Raw genomic sequence first — 16704 nt, 5'->3', positions numbered from 1 at the left:
TTGGCTTTGAAATCGTTAAACACAAAAAGCTTGAACATGAGATACAACCTCTTGTACCTGATGCTGTACGAGAAACATTAAGGGATGAATGTGATGGAGAATTAAAGTAAGAGGCAACTGGAAGCTCAGAGTTGACCTTACTGACCTTATCGTAGTGTTTTGCAAGTCATCATACAATCTGAGTTTAGCCTCTCCAAATTAGAGCATGAACCATGAACTGGGTTTCTTCCAGGGCAGTTTGGTTTGCTGGATGATAGGAGATGAAGAATTTAAAGGGCAGGATAAGATACCTGGCTCTGTCAACATCCAGTGTGGACTATATCAAAACCTACAATAAAACACGCAAGTCCTGATGAAGGGTCGCGGCCCAAAATGTGAACTGTACTTCTTCCAATGGATGCTGCCTGGCTTGCTGCATTCCACCAGCATTTTGTGTGTGTTGCTTGAATTTCCAGCATCTGCAGATTTCCTTGTGTTTGCGCTACAATAAAACACAGTTTTTGCTCTACCGGTCTAGTGGCATGTGCACCTTTCATATCTTCTATAGGAAGAGATGGCAGAGGTCTGCTGCCGTGTTGATTCTCGATGCAGACCCTCAATCTGAATTGCTGACCATCCTTTTACCTCCTGCTTGACCCACTAAGTTCTTCCAGTGGTTTTGCTGTGATTAATATTGCTGTAATGTGAGCCTGCTAATCTTTCAAAACCTGATGTAGTGCTTTTGCATCAGAATGTCCATTAGAGGGTGTTTTTCAAGAGGCTCTCCGTGGAGACACAGAATGCTGGAGGAACCAGCAGATCAGGCCACATCTATAGAAATGAATAGATAGACAACTTTTCTCTGTGGACTCATCATTTCTTGCTGCCTTGGTAAAGCAGCCAATGTAAGACAACCTCGACATTCTGTCATCTTTACCTCTACTGCCAAATAGAAATTAAAAGCCTGAAAGCACCTGTCAGCAGGCTCAAGAACAGCTTCTGCACCACTAACTATTGAATAATCCACAATATGATAAAATGGACTTTTAACCTCATAAACTACCTCGTTATGGACTAGCACCTTATGATTGACTAGCACTACACTTTTGGTGCATTCTGTTATTGTTTTCCCTTGTATCACCTCAATGTTACTGTTGTAATGAGAAAATGGCAGCGCGTGGCCACTCCAGGAATAAGTATCTGTAAGTAGGGGCCGTGCACAATCCTGATTTGATGGGGACGGACGTGAGAAGCACAGAGGAACATCTGGTGAAACTTCGGACATGCCTGTTTCGCTGCCGCTGCTACTGTGCGATCAAAAAATCTCCAGAGAGGAAGGCCCCGAATCCTCGGCTTTGCCTGTTGCTTGGTGACCGGGGCAGGGGTCGAAGTACTCAGCAGAGATGGTGCTCGGTGTCGGAGGGTTGGTCGGAGGCTCAAAGTTTTTCAGACGGACTCAGAGTTGGCTGTGGTCAGATGCTTCCAGAGGCTGCATCGGGAAGCTTTGCGGCACTGGAGGTTCATGGCAGGAAGAGTTCTTCTTCCTTCTACTGTCTACGTGAGATGATGAGCTATCGAGGACTTCGAGACTTTTTATTACCATGTCCATGGTCTGCCCTTATCAAATTACGGCAATGCTTTGCACTATTGTAACTATATGTTATAATTATGTGGTTTTTGTACGTTTGTAAGTTAGTCTTGGTCTGTCTTGTGTTTTTGTGATATCATACTGGAGGAACATTGTATCATTTCTTAATGCATGCATTACTAAATGACAATAAACGAGAACTGAGTGTCCTCACAATCAATCTAATGATCAGTATGGATGGATGCAAAATCTTGTTACATGTGACATTAATAAACCAATTTACCAATTTATTTTTAAAAGGTGTGTAGTCCCAGGAATTCGACCCATCATTTAAGTCAGTGCACCTTCACACCATCCGCCACAAGCGGGACTTTCCTGTGGCCAAACATTTTAATTCTGATTCCCGTTCTGACGTGTCAATGCATGACGGCTTCTTGTGTCAAGAGGAGGCCACCCTCCAGTGGAGGATTAACACTTTATATTCCATCTGGGTACTCTCCATCTTGATGGCATGAATATAGATTTCTGCTTCTGGTGTACAAGTTCCGCACTCAGATCTTGTACTTCTCACCTTCCTTTTCGTTCCTTTTGATAATAATTATTTCTCCCTGGGTCTCCTTCTCTTTCCTTTCGTCCTTCTCTTTCCTTTGGTCCATTCTCCACTCCTGTTAAATTCTTTCTTCTCCAGCCCATGACCTTTCCCACTTAGCTGGCTTCACATTCACATTCCAACTAGTCTGTTTTCCCTCCCTCCACCTGTCGACTGTTTATTCTTTTCCATAGATGCTGAGTTCCTCCACTGTTTTGTGTATGTTTGCTAAGTCAGGATGGCGTTTGCCTTGAAGGGTATTTCCATGTACTTCTAGCAAGACTAGCAAGGGCACAGACATTAAAAATTATAATGGAAAACAGCAGTGAAATTAAACAATTATGGAAGACAAGCAATATTAGAGAACCAAGGATGTAGTGAGAATGAGGAAATGCAGGATTTATCTGTTGACCAAATAGAGTATTAGAAAAGTTGGTGAGTGAAAGCTGATACATACCAAGGACTTGATGAACTACATCCCAGAGTTTCGAAGGAAAGTATTTTAACAATAGTGGATGCTCTGGTTGTCACTTTCTGGGATTCCCATACATTTTGGAATAATTTCTGTAGGAGCATTACAAACGTGAACTACAAACGTATATTAAAGAAATAAGGGAAGAATAAAATGGAGAATTATCAACCTGTTCATCTAAAGCAGATGGTAGAAAAAATGTTGGAATCTATAACAAAAGCTGTACAACAAACAAGCTTGAAAAGGTTTGAGCCAAGTTGCCAAGGATTTATGAGAAGTAAATTGTGGTTTCTTGATTATGAGCAACTTTCAACAGATTTTTATTGGTTACCTACGTACAGTATTTACGTATTACGCAGTTTGTGATTTTCAGCAGTTGTATTTTCAAACACTTTATCCTGTGAAAGTTCTGTGATTTCAGTGCATTTTTAGATTTAATTAAATGATGATTACAAGTTTAACCTGTAACAACTCTTTCCCCTTCTGAAACAGAATGCCGAAGGCAACAACTTGAAGCCTATCTTCAGAGAAAGGGGAAACTGAAGATTCCAGGTCCTAATGACAGGTTTGTCTGCATTAGTTCAGGAAAACATTCTAGTCATAAATGCAAATGTGTTACATTGCATGAGTGTGGCAATTATCTGAGAGATTTGTCCCTTTTACCCCTGTAGTATTGTTGGATGTTTTTTTTCTTTTTGAAAACTACATACTCCTGTTTCTGGCATAAGCTATGTATTTGATAATAATTTTTCTCAAAGGTTAATTTTATATTATTTCTGTTCTAAAGTGATTTGGTTGAATGACTAATTTCAACTCAACCCAGGTCTTCCTGCTCTTCTAGCTTTCACTCAACCTAGTAAATTGTCTTCATATCCCCACCATTATCTGACATGAACACTTGGTGAGTCTCCTTTAATGATGTGCCAATTTTAAACAACTTTATTATAAGATTAATTTTGCATAATTTACAAATAACTAAAATCAATTGCTGTTGAATTTATTTCTTGCTGAAGTTAGCACAAATTCCATGGGCTATCATCTTTTAGAGCTGAAGGATATGGAAGTAACTAGCATTGATACATATATTAGGTGTGATTGTTTTCGTTTCAGCCATTAAATTTAATGGTAGGAAGTATGGTGTTCAAAACTTTTACATATTAATTTCATTGGAACATAGCTATTAAATTAGCAGATATTTCAAAGTGCAGATTTTCAGGTGTGTTTTTAGTCCACACTTTTCTCTCTTCTCTCTGTTAATGATCTGCTAAACTTGAGACCATTCTCAGATAAGAAGCTGTTTATTATGTAAAATAGCAGGTTTGCGGAAGGAACAGCCTGTGACCTGGTTAGAAGGGGCCTAGAGGGGGGACGTCACGTGGATGCCAGGCAAGATGGCTGCATGTTAGTGGAGCTCCGACAACCCACCATAAAATTCTATCAATTAGAGCATATTTATCCCACCTTATTCAGATACAGCTGTTCTACAGTTAAAAACTGTTTTTTCACTAAAAAATAACAACTTTGCGAGATAATTTGGTACAATGCCAAGACCTTTGAAGAGCGCTACAGCGAGCCACGTGGCTACAAGACGGCCCGCAATCCGAAGGTCAAGGCATGCTAACGACACTGACGGACCAAGGCTCCAACATGGAGAATTTACTGGCTGAGGTTCGTCGTATAAGTTCCATTCTGCTCGGGGTGGCTACCGATGTATCTACAATTAAAGAAACGACAATGGAGTTGAAGAACTCCGTCAATGCCATTCAAGAGAGGCTGACGGAAGCTGAGGGTCGCCTCTCCAGTGTGGAGGACACCACTGTGCAACTGAAGTTAGTGCCAGCGAGCAGAATAAATAAATGCTTGGACCTGCTGTGGAACTGTGTCAAGGAGCTTGAGAACAGGAGCAGACGCAACAACGTCAGGCTGATTGGTCTAAAGGAGGGTGCGGAAACGGGCAGTCTGATTAAGTGTGTGCAAAGAATCATGTCTGAGGGATTTGGCATCGAACTGAATATTTAGAGATGCAGCATAGTAACAGGCCCTTATGGCCCTACGAGCCCCTGCTGCCTAATTATTTACATATGACCAATTAACCTAGTAACCTGTACATGTTTGGAGCTGAATATGCAGTTCAGAACCTACATGAGAACTTGCTGGTTTAGAGAGAGTACAAAGGTTTAATTATCCAATGGAATAATAAACACTTGATACAATTATTGGGTTCAGTCATGCATTTCTGAGAAGTATTTGATGGATAGAGCCAGTACAACTGACTAAATATCCTATCACACAACACTACTTCCACAGGACTTTGTGTAAAGGAATGTCTCATCATCTACTCTTTTGATGCATCAAAGAATGAAAAGAAAAAATTGCAGATGCTCAGAAATCGTTAGAGATGCTCACAAGGTCAGATCGCATCTGTGGGAGGTTAATCAGTTAACGTTTCAAGTCAATAACCTTTCAATGCTTTTTTCTTGTTTTTATTTGGAATATTTCTATCTTGGACCTTTTATTTGTTTATCAGGTCAGAAATCAGGCATGTGAACAATATGTTCTGTCCAAACAAAACAAACGAAATGTAATTAGGACCTCAGTGTTTGAGATGCTGGCATGAGAGGGATATTGGTGTTAGTTTCCTTATCCTGCAAGGAGTCAAAGGATTGAAACAGCAATCACAAAATAGAAAAATGGACTGTTTGTTTAGTTTTAACCAATTTCTGGAGGTGACTTCACAGACAGTGAGGTAGTGTCCAAAGTTTCAATGTGCATTTAGGAATTGGATGGCAGAGGGCAAGAAGCTGTTCCTGAATCGCTGAGCGTGTGCCTTCAGGCTTCTGTACCTCCTACCTGATAGTAACAGTGAGAAAAGGGCATGCACTGGGTGCTGGAGATTCTTAATAATGGACGCTCCCTTTCTGAGACACCACTTCCTAAAGATGTCCTGGGTACTTTGTAGGCTAGTACCCAAGATGGAGCTGACTTGATTTACAACCTTCTGCAGCTTCTTTCAGTCTTGTGCACTGTGGAACTTGAAGTTGTTCACTCTCACCATTTCTGATCCCTCTATGTGGATTGGTATGTGTTCCTTCGTCTTACTCTTCCTGAAGTCCACAATCGGCTCTTTTGTCTTGCCCTCTGCCATCTGATTCCCAAATGGATGCTGAGTGCCAGGTTGTTGCTGAGGCACCATTCCACAAGTTGGCATATCTCAGTCCTGTACACCCTTTCGTCACCACCTGCGACTCTACCAACAATGGTTGTATCGTCAGCAAATTTGTAGATGGTATTTTAGCTATACCTAGCCACACAGCCATGTGTATACAAAGAGTAGAGCAGTGGGCTAAGCACACCCCTGAGGTGCACGAGTGTTGATCGTCAGTGATGAAGATATGTTATCACCAGTCTGCACAGACTGTGGTCTAACAAGCAAGCAGATTTAGAGTTATAGAACTGATGCACCATCAATAACTCTAGGAGACGTGAGGCAAGAGATGGGCTTTTATTTGCTGGAAGAGAAAGCACTATCAGCAGCAAGAGACCATCACACAACATCCTGGAGACTGAGGGAGGAGCAGTGCCTCCAATCGCCTTTATACAGGGGTCTGTGGGAGGAGCCACAGGAGCAGTCAGCGGGGGGGGGGGGGGGGGGGGGGCGTGTCCAGACAGGTATATGTAGTTCACCACAAGAACACAACACAAAAGCAGGTATATTGACCCATATAGTATGTACCAAACTTTTATGCTGCCTTGTTCCAGTGACAACCACTGCCCTAACCTGCTGCTTAGGTTCTGTCTATTCAACCAGATTTCATTACTGCTTTTTAAAAATTTCTTCAGACAAAGTGTTTGATAAATGGAAGTGCATTTTTTATGCTCCAAAAATTACAGCACACATATATTAGCATTAATATACTCAAATATTCAGAAGATTATCAATATAATTACTGAAAACTTGAAGGTGAGGGTAAAGGAGGAAACAAACATGGCACATGGAGAACCAGGGTTTAAGAAAAAAATGTAAAAGCTGAAAATATGAGTAACTAGGATCTTAGCTATTAAATTGGCAGATATTGCAATGTGCTTTTTAAGTCCACACTTTTCACTCTTCTCTGCCTAACCCCCACTTTTTTTCTGCAATTGATTCTTTGGGGTCAGTATTCTGCTTTGATGACGGTGTATATTGTTTTCATATTAAAATATTTCTTTTCAGATACTATTTGGGGGACAAAACTAATCGGAAGCTACAGCGACAAACTGCTGCATTCAAAGCTGCCTTGGTAAGTCAGAAACTGATCCATTTCAGACTAAGTAACTAAGTATGGCTAATTTTTACTGAAGGGCATTAAGTTTGTAGTACAACACTGTTTCTGGTTTGGATGAACTTGATTAGGCTTAATCTAGAACTTGTTTTACCGGTTTACCTATTGATAATGACAATTTCTTGCCAATTCCACAAGTGTGTGTTACATAGTTAAATCAAAAATATTGCAAAAACAAAAGTAATTTTCAAAAGTGAGGTAGTGTTCATGGGTTCAATGTCCATTTAGAAATCAGATGGAAGAGGGGAAGAAGCTGTTCCTGAATTGCTGAGTGTGTGCCTTCAGGCTTCTGTATCTCCTTTCTAACAGTAACAATAAGAAGAGGGCATATGGGGAAATGCTAGAAATACTTGGGTTAACATCAATTGTTGTGGATGTAGTTGCTGTTTTGAGTTAAAAATCTTTCATCAGAGTGTCTGTGCCTCACTCAAATTGATATGTCAAAGCAGTATCTTGGTGTGTATTTTCTTTTCATTAAGCTATTCCAGGTTGTAGTAGATGAGGCTTATTAATTTGGCATTTGTAGGAGGGATCATTGAATATGTCTTAAATTATCTTTTCATTTTCTCAAGTTCTGTATAGAATGAGAATTGGGAACTATTGTGTTCAAAACCCACGGGGCAAAATTTAATATCTTAAAACGCTGATTTAGTAGTTGGTAATCTCTTCTCTGTTCCTTAAATTGTTTTTAATTTTTGTTTAAAAAGAGATGTGAGGAAAAACTAAATAAGCTGGGAAGCAATTGGTAATTGAACATTTCCTTATAAAGAATAACAACAGGATTTATTGGTTTCCGAGGGAGGGAAGATGGGAATCAGCAATTAAGTCTTTCAAAGGTGGTTTTGGGGTGAGAATTTGATATGAAGCATGAATATTATGGATAACTCTGAACATCCTCTACATAGCACCATCCAGAGACAGAGAAGCAGTTTCAGTGACAGGTTACTATCGATGCAATGCTCCTCAGACAGGATGAAGAGGTCAATAATCCCCAATGCCATTAGGCTTTACAATTCTACCGCCAGGACTTAAGAACTTTTTAAAAGCTATTATTAATGCTTTTTGAGATGGTGATTTAGATGCATATCATATTTTTTTACTGAGTTAAGTATTGTATGTTATTAGTTTTGCTACAACAAGTGTATGGGACATTGGAAAAAAGTTGAATTTCCCCATGGGGATGAATAAAGTATCTATCTATCTATCTAGTTTTGTAAAAGCTCTGTATTTTAATCAGTACAGCATTAGTTAGTGTGCTGGTTTACAGTGGTACATGTGAGCATACTGTGGAGTTTGCAGAAGTTTAGTTTGGAGCTAGAAAAGCCAGGAAGTGGAGACCTAAATTGTAGGAGATTGAAGATGACTTAAATTTAAGTGATTCTGAAATGAGTTTGGAAGGTTTAAAAAAAAAATGCAGAAGTTGTGAAATATCTGGTCGAATAAATGACAAATGAGAAAGTGATATGCTCAAGTACAATTTTCATAGTGAATGGATAAGGGGAGAGGTTAATAGGTTAGGAGGGTAAAACATTTAAAATTTTCCAAGTCATCAGAGAAACATTTGTGAAATGAAAGGATTCTAAAAATAAAACTTGGTTTAATCATTGCTTTGACTAATGTTGCATGAACTTTGTCTGCTGTTTCAGGGAGAAAATCAGAAGCGTGATGCTCGCACAAAGCCATCCAAACTAAACAGTGTGAAGAACCCAACATGCATGAATCATTTCAAATCAGTAGTTTCTAGGAATCAAGTTCAGAGTGATTCAAAAACCACACTCACTAAACAAGTTAAGGCTGTTCTACTCCCTGTGGATTCAAATACAGAAAAGGAATCTATCACCGATCCAATGGCCCAATCCAGACAATGTGTGGGGGATTTGCATCCAGAAGCTTCAGCATCTGGTGAATTCAATTATAATTCAAGAGATCAAGAAAAGGAAAATAAACTCACAGTTGGTACAGCTCAAATTGTGGGACAGTCTACAAACAGTGCTTTAATTAAGCAGTTTACTTTACGGTCAAATAATATTCAAGACAGCAAATTAAAGAATACTGCTTCAGACAATCAATCATGGGCAATTGGTACTGACAATATAGCCAGGGCTGCCCCCGGAACAGCCAGGCCCGTGGGTGCGCCCAGGGCCGCCCCCGGAACAGCCAGGCCCGTGGGTGCGCCCAGGGCCGCCCCCGGAGCAGCCAGGCCCGTGGGTGCGCCCAGGGCCGCCCCCGGAACAGCCAGGCCCGTGGGTGCGCCCAGGGCCGCCCCCGGAGCAGCCAGGCCCGTGGGTGCGCCCAGGGCCGCCCCCGGAGCAGCCAGGCCCGTGGGTGCGCCCAGGGCCGCCCCCGGAGCAGCCAGGCCCGTGGGTGCGCCCAGGGCCGCCCCCAGAACAGCCAGGCCCGTGGGTGCGCCCAGGGCCGCCCCCGGAGCAGCCAGGCCCGTGGGTGCGCCCAGGGCCGCCCCCGGAGCAGCCAGGCCCGTGGGTGCGCCCAGGGCCGCCCCCAGAACAGCCAGGCCCGTGGGTGCGCCCAGGGCCGCCCCCGGAGCAGCCAGGCCCGTGGGTGAGCCCAGGGCCGCCCCCGGAGCAGCCAGGCCCGTGGGTGCGCCCAAGCCTGTAGGAGCTCCCAGAGTGGTTAAGACAACCTCAGCAGCAGCTAAATCTACAGGTACGGTGACAATTCCAAAAGAGAAGATGGAAAAGATCTGTGGGAAATTAAGCAAGAGAGAACAAGAGTTTGCAAGTGTCAAAGCAGGGAAATCTTCGAACAGTGCAAGCATACAGAATGGATCTAATTCTGCTACCAGTAGGCCAGTGACAATATGGAAACCTTTTGCAAGATCTGCTCAAAAGTTGCATTTGACTTTGGAGTCTCCTACAAGAAATATAAAAAGTAAAGGAGCATTACAGAGCGTAAGTGGATCTACAAAAACAGTAATGAGCACAGTTAAGCGGCAAGATGTCAAAAGCTCTATCAGGACACTGAGAGGAAAAGATGAAAGAAGGTAAACAAAATTTCTATTTGAAGCTGACTCCTTTTTAACTTGTTTTGTTCTTGAGGGTTTTTTTTTTCAAAATCTACACATGGACACCTTGTTAACGCAAATATCTAATTGGCCAAGCGTAATAGCAACTCAATGCATCAAAGCATGCAGACGTGGTCAAGAGGTGTATTTGTTGTTCAGAACAAACATCAGAATGGAGAAGACATGATCTAAGTGACTTTGACTGTGGAATGATTGTTGGTGCCAGACAGGGTGGTTTGAGTACCTTGGAAACTGGGATTTTTGCACACATCAGGCTCTAGAGCTCACAGAGACAAAACAACATCTAGTGAGCAGCATTTCTGTGGGGAAAAATACTTTGTTAATGAGAGAGGTTAGAGAAGAGTGGCCAGACTGGTTCAAGCTGACAGGAAGGTGACGGTAACTCAAATAGTCAAGCATTACAACAATGGTGTGCAGAAGAGCATCTCTGAATGCACAGCATGTCGAACCTTGAAGTGGATGCGCTACAGCGGCAGACCACGAACATTCAGTGGCCACTTTATTAAGTACAGGAGTTACCTCATAAGTAGCCACTATGTGTACTTATCACGAGAATTAGTTCTTTTGCTAACTGAATTTATTTCACAGTCATGCAGTGGGGTTCAGAGGCACCTTGCCCTCTGAAAGCTGGAATAGGTTTGTCCACTAAAATATCCTTTAACCTGGAGGAACGTGTCTTGCAAGTCTATCATCCTTAAAGCAATATTCAGTGGGCTGGAAAAACTCAGTGAGTCACGCACCTACTGTAGGAGGAAAGAAATGGGTTATCTGGGTTGAACCCTGCATCAGATCCTGTACTGTTCTGCCATTATAGAACCTTTTCAATTTCCTGCTGGTTGACGTAGACTACATCAGTTCCATTGCCCTTATCAATAGTTCAAAGTAAATTTATTATCAAAGGTTCTCCTTATCCACGGGAGATTGGTTCTGGGACCCCCCGCAGATACCAAAAAATGCAGATGCTCAAGTCCCTTATTTAACCTGTCTCAGTGCGGTGGACTTTAGGACCCGTTGGAGCTCTGAATCCGCAGTGTTTCTGTTCACTGAAATAATCACGATCACAATTGGAAAATAAAATGGAAGTATTAAAGCAATCTGAAAGAGGTGAAATGCCATCGGTCATTGGAAAAACGTTAGGCTACAGTCGGTCAACAATCAGAACAATTTTAACGGAGCATGTGAAAGGCCCTGCCCCAATGAAAGCTACAATTATTACTAAGCAACGCAGTGGTTTAATTATTGAAATATATACGTTTCTTAAGTGTTTTATATGCATAGAAAGGTAAAATATATATTATGTACTAAGACAAACATTTGACTAACTGGCGCTAAATAATACCGGATGTACCTGTTCCAACTTCAAATCCAGCTTAAAGGCGGACTCATGAATGGATCTTATTCGTAACCTGGGGACTGCCTGTACTTTTAAGTCATTTCTAGATTACTTATAATATCTAATACAATGTAAATGCTATGTAAATAGTTGTTATACTGTATTGTTTAGGGGATAATGACAAAAAAAATAGTCTGTATATGCTCAAATAATGAGTGCTGGAGAGAGAACTTCCGGGTTTCCCAATCCATGGTTGGTTGAATCTGTGATTGCGGAACCTGCATACAAGGAGGGCTGACTGTACATGTATGTCACCAGATACAACCCTGAAGTTCATTTTCTTGTGGGCATACTCAATAAATCCATAATAGGATAATGGCCATACATAATAGAATCAATGAAATATATAATAATAAATAAATAAATACACAATAAATATCAAGAACATGAGATGAAGAGTCCTTGAAAGTGAGTCTATCGGTTGTGGTAAATTTCAGTGATGGGGCAAGTGAAGTTATCCCCTTTGGCTCAAGAGCCTGATGGCTGAGGGGCAATAACTGTTCCAGAGGCTGGTGATGAAGGTCTGAGGTTCCTTTACCACCACCTTGATGGCAGTAGGAAGAAGAGAGCATGACCTTGCTGGTGGGTCCTTATTACCTATTCAAAAATTACAGAATTGGTCAGATAAGATCTCTCCATTACAAATTCATGATGACTGTGTTGGATTAATTCCTTCTTTTCTATGTGTGCATTAATTTGTCCTTCAGAAGTTTTCTGCAGTAACTTCCCTACTTAAACTGAGAGTGGAGAGGTGAGAAAAGATTCCGAGGTAATTAATTGACTGAGGAGAGATTTAAGATGATAGGTACATAGTGCCGAGTGGAAGAGATGAGTGTGCAACATCTGGGAAGAAAGGAGGGCAGGATTGATAACTCAACATTCCATGCCACAGAATCTTCGGACATGGCATTGGAATGATATAAGCGGGGTGGGGGGGTGGGGGAGCATTGAAATGTTAAGGAGGGACTCAGTGAAGGAACAGGCAGGTGTTTCAGAGAGGCTGCGTTCCTATCAGTGTACAAAGGGAAATACTAAAGTACAAATAACTATTCCTGAAGGTTTACTGGGACCAAGCTCTGCTGTATCCATGCGGATTGAAGGTGTTTATGATAGAGCCATACTTGACACAGGTTCTCAAGCTCCTTTGCTTATAGATCCTTTTACAACCGGTATTTGACAGATTTGCCATTGACGCCACTCAGTGCCCTTGAGATTAAGGGGCTTAGTACTGATGGATACTCTTACGATGGTTACGTCGTTGAAGTTGGAGTTTTCGGAAGCAGATGTTGGAGTAACTGAGACTATTGATGCACCAGTGTTGGTCTGCCCAGAACCGGTTGTAAAGCTTCCATTCTTGTGGGAACAAATACTGCCATTGTAAGAAGGCTCTTAGGAACGTGCAAGGAGAGAAATGGAGAGAACTTTTTGAAAACCTTGTCCATTCACCCTGTGTTCAGAGCTGCTTTTGAGAAGGAGCCTCCTTAGTGGGAAGATGAGCAAAAATGAGTAACTGTGGTACACCTAGTTTAAACCTGTCATGTTACATCCTGGAGGAGTAGATAGAATGACAGGAATTCACAAATTTGGCAGAATGTCCAAGGAATCTTGGGATTACTGCCTGTATCATGCAACAGTGAGTATAGGAATGGAATGAGGTGGAGGATAAATGCATGGCTGAAGGATTGGGGCAGGGATTCAGATTTCTGGATCATTGGGACGTTTTTTGGGACAGGCGTGACCTGTACAAAATGGATGGGTTGCACATGAATCCAAGGGGGACCAATATCCTGGCAGGGAGGTTTACTAAGGCTACTGGGGAGAGTTTAAACTAGAATTATTGGAGGGTGGGAACTAAACTGAAGAGATAGAGGAAGGAGCTGTTGGCTCACAAATAGAGAAAGCTTGTAGGCAGTGTGAGAGGGAGGATAGGTAGGTGATAGAGAAGGGATGCGCTCAGACTGATGGTTTGAGATGTGTCTATTTTAATGCTAGGAGTATCATGAACAAAGCAGATGAGCATAGAGCTATGGAGCTATGATGATGTGGCCATGACAGAGACTTGGATGGCTCAGGGGCAGGATTGGCTACTTAGAGTGCCAGGCTTTAGATGTTTCAGAAAGGACAGGGAGGGAGGCAAAACCCTGCTGATCAGAGATAGTGTCACAGCTGCAGAAAAGAAGGAAGTCATGGAGGCATTGTCTACTGAGTCTGTGTGGGTGGAAGTTAGAAACAGGAAGGCGTCAATAAGTCTGCTGGGTGTTTTTTATAGACCACCCAATGGTAACAGGGACATCGAGGAGCAGATAGGGAGACAAATTCTGGAATGGTGCAGTAATAATAGGGTTATCATGATGGGGGATTTTAATTTCCCCGATATTGATTAGTATCTCCCTAGACCAAGGGGTTTAGATGCAGTAGAGTTTGTTAGGTGTGTTCAGGAAGGTTTCCTGACACAGTATTTAGATAAGCCCACAAGAGGAGAGGCCGTACTTGATCTGGTGTTGGGAAATGAACCTGGTCAGAAGTCAGGTCTCTCAGTGGGAGGGCATTTTGGAGATTGAAATAGGATCACTATCTGTTTTACCATAGCATTGGAGAGGGATAGGAACAGACATTCAGAAAGTGTTTAATTAGAGTAAGGGGAAATATGAAGCTATCAGGCAAGAACTTGGAAGCATAAGGATGTTCTCAGAGAAATGTACGGCAGAAATGTGGCAAATGTTCAGGGGATATTTGCATGAAGTTCTGCACAGGTACGTTCCAATGTGAAAGGGAAAGGATGGTAGGGTACAGGAACCATAGTGTATAAAGGCAGATGAAAATCTAGTCAAGAAGAAAAGAATAGCTTATGAAAGGTTCAAATAACTAGGTAATGATAGTGATCTAAAAAATTATAAGGCTAGCAGGAAGGAGCTTAAGAATGAAATTAGGAGAGCCAGAAGGGACCATGAGAAGGCCTTGGTGAACAGGATTAAGGAAAACTGAGGCATTCTACAAGTATGTGAAGAGCAAGAGGATAAGACGTGAGAGAATAGGACTATCAACTGTGACAGTGGAAAAGTGTGTATGGAACCGGAGGAAGTAGCGGAGGTACTTAATGAATACTTTCCTTCAGTATTTACTATGGAAAAAGGCCTTGGTGATTGTAGGGATGGCTTACAGCTGACTGAAAAGCTTGAGCATATAGACGTTAAGAAAGAGGATGTGCTGGAGCTTTTAGGAAGCATCAAGTTGGATAAGTCACCAGGACCAGACAGTGATGTACTCCAGGCTACTGTGGGAAGCGAGGGAGGAGATTGCTGAGCTTCTGACAATGATCTTTGCATCATCACTGGGATGGGAGAGGTTCCAGAGGATTGGGGAGTTGCAGATGTTGTTCTCTTATTCAAGAAAGGGAGTAGAGATAACCCAGAAAATTACAGACCTCTGAATCTTACTTCAGTGGTTGGTAAGCTGATGGAGAGGATTCTGAGAGGCAGCATTTATGAACGTTTGGTGAGGCACAATATGATTAGGAATAGTTAGTTTGGCTTTGGCAAAGGAGGGTCGTGCCTTACGAGCCTGATTAAATTTTTTGATGATGCGACTAAACACATTGATGAAGGTAGAGCAGTGGATGTAGTAATATATGGATTTCAGCAAGGCATTTGATAAGGTACCCCATGCCTTATTGATAAGTATGGAAGCATGGGATCCAAGGGGACATTGCATTGTGGATCCAGAACTGGCTTGTCCACAGAAGACAAAGAGTGGTTGTAGACAGGCCATTTTCTGCATAGAGTTTGGTGACCAGTGGTGTGCCTCAGGGATCTGCTCTGGGACCCCTTCTCTTTTGGTTTTTATAAATGACCTGAATAAGGAAATGGAGGGATGGGTTAGTAAATTTGCTGATGACACAAAGGTTGGGGATGTTGTGGATAGTGTGGAAGGCTCTCAGAGGTTACAGTGGGACATTGATAGGATGCAAAACTGGGCTGAGAAGTGGCAGATAGAGTTCAACCCAGATAAGTGTGGGGTGGTTCATTTTGATTGGTCAAATATGATGGCAGAATATAGTATTAATGGTAAGCAGTGTGGAGGATCAGAGGGATCTTGGGGTCAGAGTCCATAGGACACTCAAAGCTGCTGCACAGGTTGCTCTGTGGTTAAGAAGGCATGCGGCGTATTGGCCTTCATCAACCGTGGGATTGAGTTCAAGAGCCAAGAGGTAATGTTACAGCTATGTAGGACCCTGGTCAGATCCCACTTGGAGTACTGTGCTCAGTTCTGGTTACCTCACTACAGGAACGGTGTGGAAACTATAGAAAGGGTGCAGAGAAGAGTTACAAGGATGTTGCCTGGATTGGGGAGCATGCCTTATGAGAATAGGTTGAGTAAACTTGGCCTTTTCTCCTTGGAGTGACGTAGGATAAGAGGTGACCTGATAGAGGTGTATAAGCTGATGAGAGACATTGATCGTGTGGATAGTCAAAGGCTGAAATGGCAAACACGAGAGGATACAGTTTTAAGATACTTGGAGGTAGGTACAGAGGAGATGTCAAGGGTACGTTTTTTACGCAGAGAGTGGTGAGTGTGTGGAATGGGCTGCTGGTGATGGTGGTGGAGGCAGATACAATAGGGTCTTTTAAGAGGCTCCTGGGTAGGTACACAGAGCTTAGAAAAATAGAGGACTATGGATAACCAGAGGTAGTTTCTAAAGTAAGTACATGTTTGGCACAGCATTGTGTGCCAAAGGGCCTATATTCTGCTGTAGGTTTTCTATGTTTCTATGAATGGAGCCAGGAGTACTTGCCACACTATTGGAGCGACCGAGGGTACCCCTTTCCGAGAGAGGACTCACCTGTAGCACCAGCGGAGTTTGAAGTAGTTAGGCAACACCAGCTTAAACTAATGGTAGTTAAATTTGTTCATGGAGAAAGCGGACCTGAGCCGCCAGAGGACACGAGCGTTAAGTAGGGAGAGGCACCCTCTAGTAGACAGGGAGGGTCCCAAGCGGTGGTTGAAGCTGGAGGAGCTGAAGATGGAATAAGGAAGTCTCAAAGAGTTAAGACACCCCCAGATAGGCTGGCTGATGACACACCAGGGGAACAGAGTGTAGCATCTATCCCTTTAGTGAGATATGAACTATGTCACTACCATTTACAAATGGTTTGGAGATCCTGACATCATGAAATTCCTTTGAAAACTGTTATTAGTGATGAGTTGATAAGCTTCAAAGTCATGAGCATATGACTTTTTGGTTAGGGAGAGAGTGTAACGTCCTGGTTAAAGTTTTTACTGCTCTGCTGTAGGTATTTCATTTTAGCAGTTCTGTTCTG

The 16704-nt window shown here is 42.4% G+C and overlaps 1 protein-coding gene across 1 annotated transcript in view; it reads left to right on the top strand.

Moving 5' to 3' along the window:
* Window positions 1-16704, top strand: part of ckap2l (cytoskeleton associated protein 2-like) — a 42881-nt gene that overhangs the window by 5617 nt on the left and 20560 nt on the right. Inside the window, exons 2-4 of the mRNA XM_073060348.1 lie at window positions 3121-3193; window positions 6842-6908; window positions 8597-9951. Of these exons, the coding sequence (XP_072916449.1) occupies window positions 3121-3193; window positions 6842-6908; window positions 8597-9951 (1495 nt within the window). The remainder of the gene's footprint in view (window positions 1-3120; window positions 3194-6841; window positions 6909-8596; window positions 9952-16704) is intronic.

This window comes from Hemitrygon akajei, chromosome 1, assembly GCF_048418815.1.
Source record: "Hemitrygon akajei chromosome 1, sHemAka1.3, whole genome shotgun sequence".
Classification (NCBI taxonomy): domain Eukaryota; kingdom Metazoa; phylum Chordata; class Chondrichthyes; order Myliobatiformes; family Dasyatidae; genus Hemitrygon; species Hemitrygon akajei.
The sequence above is the reverse complement of the archived record's forward strand: the minus strand, read 5'-3'. Positions and strand labels throughout refer to the sequence as shown.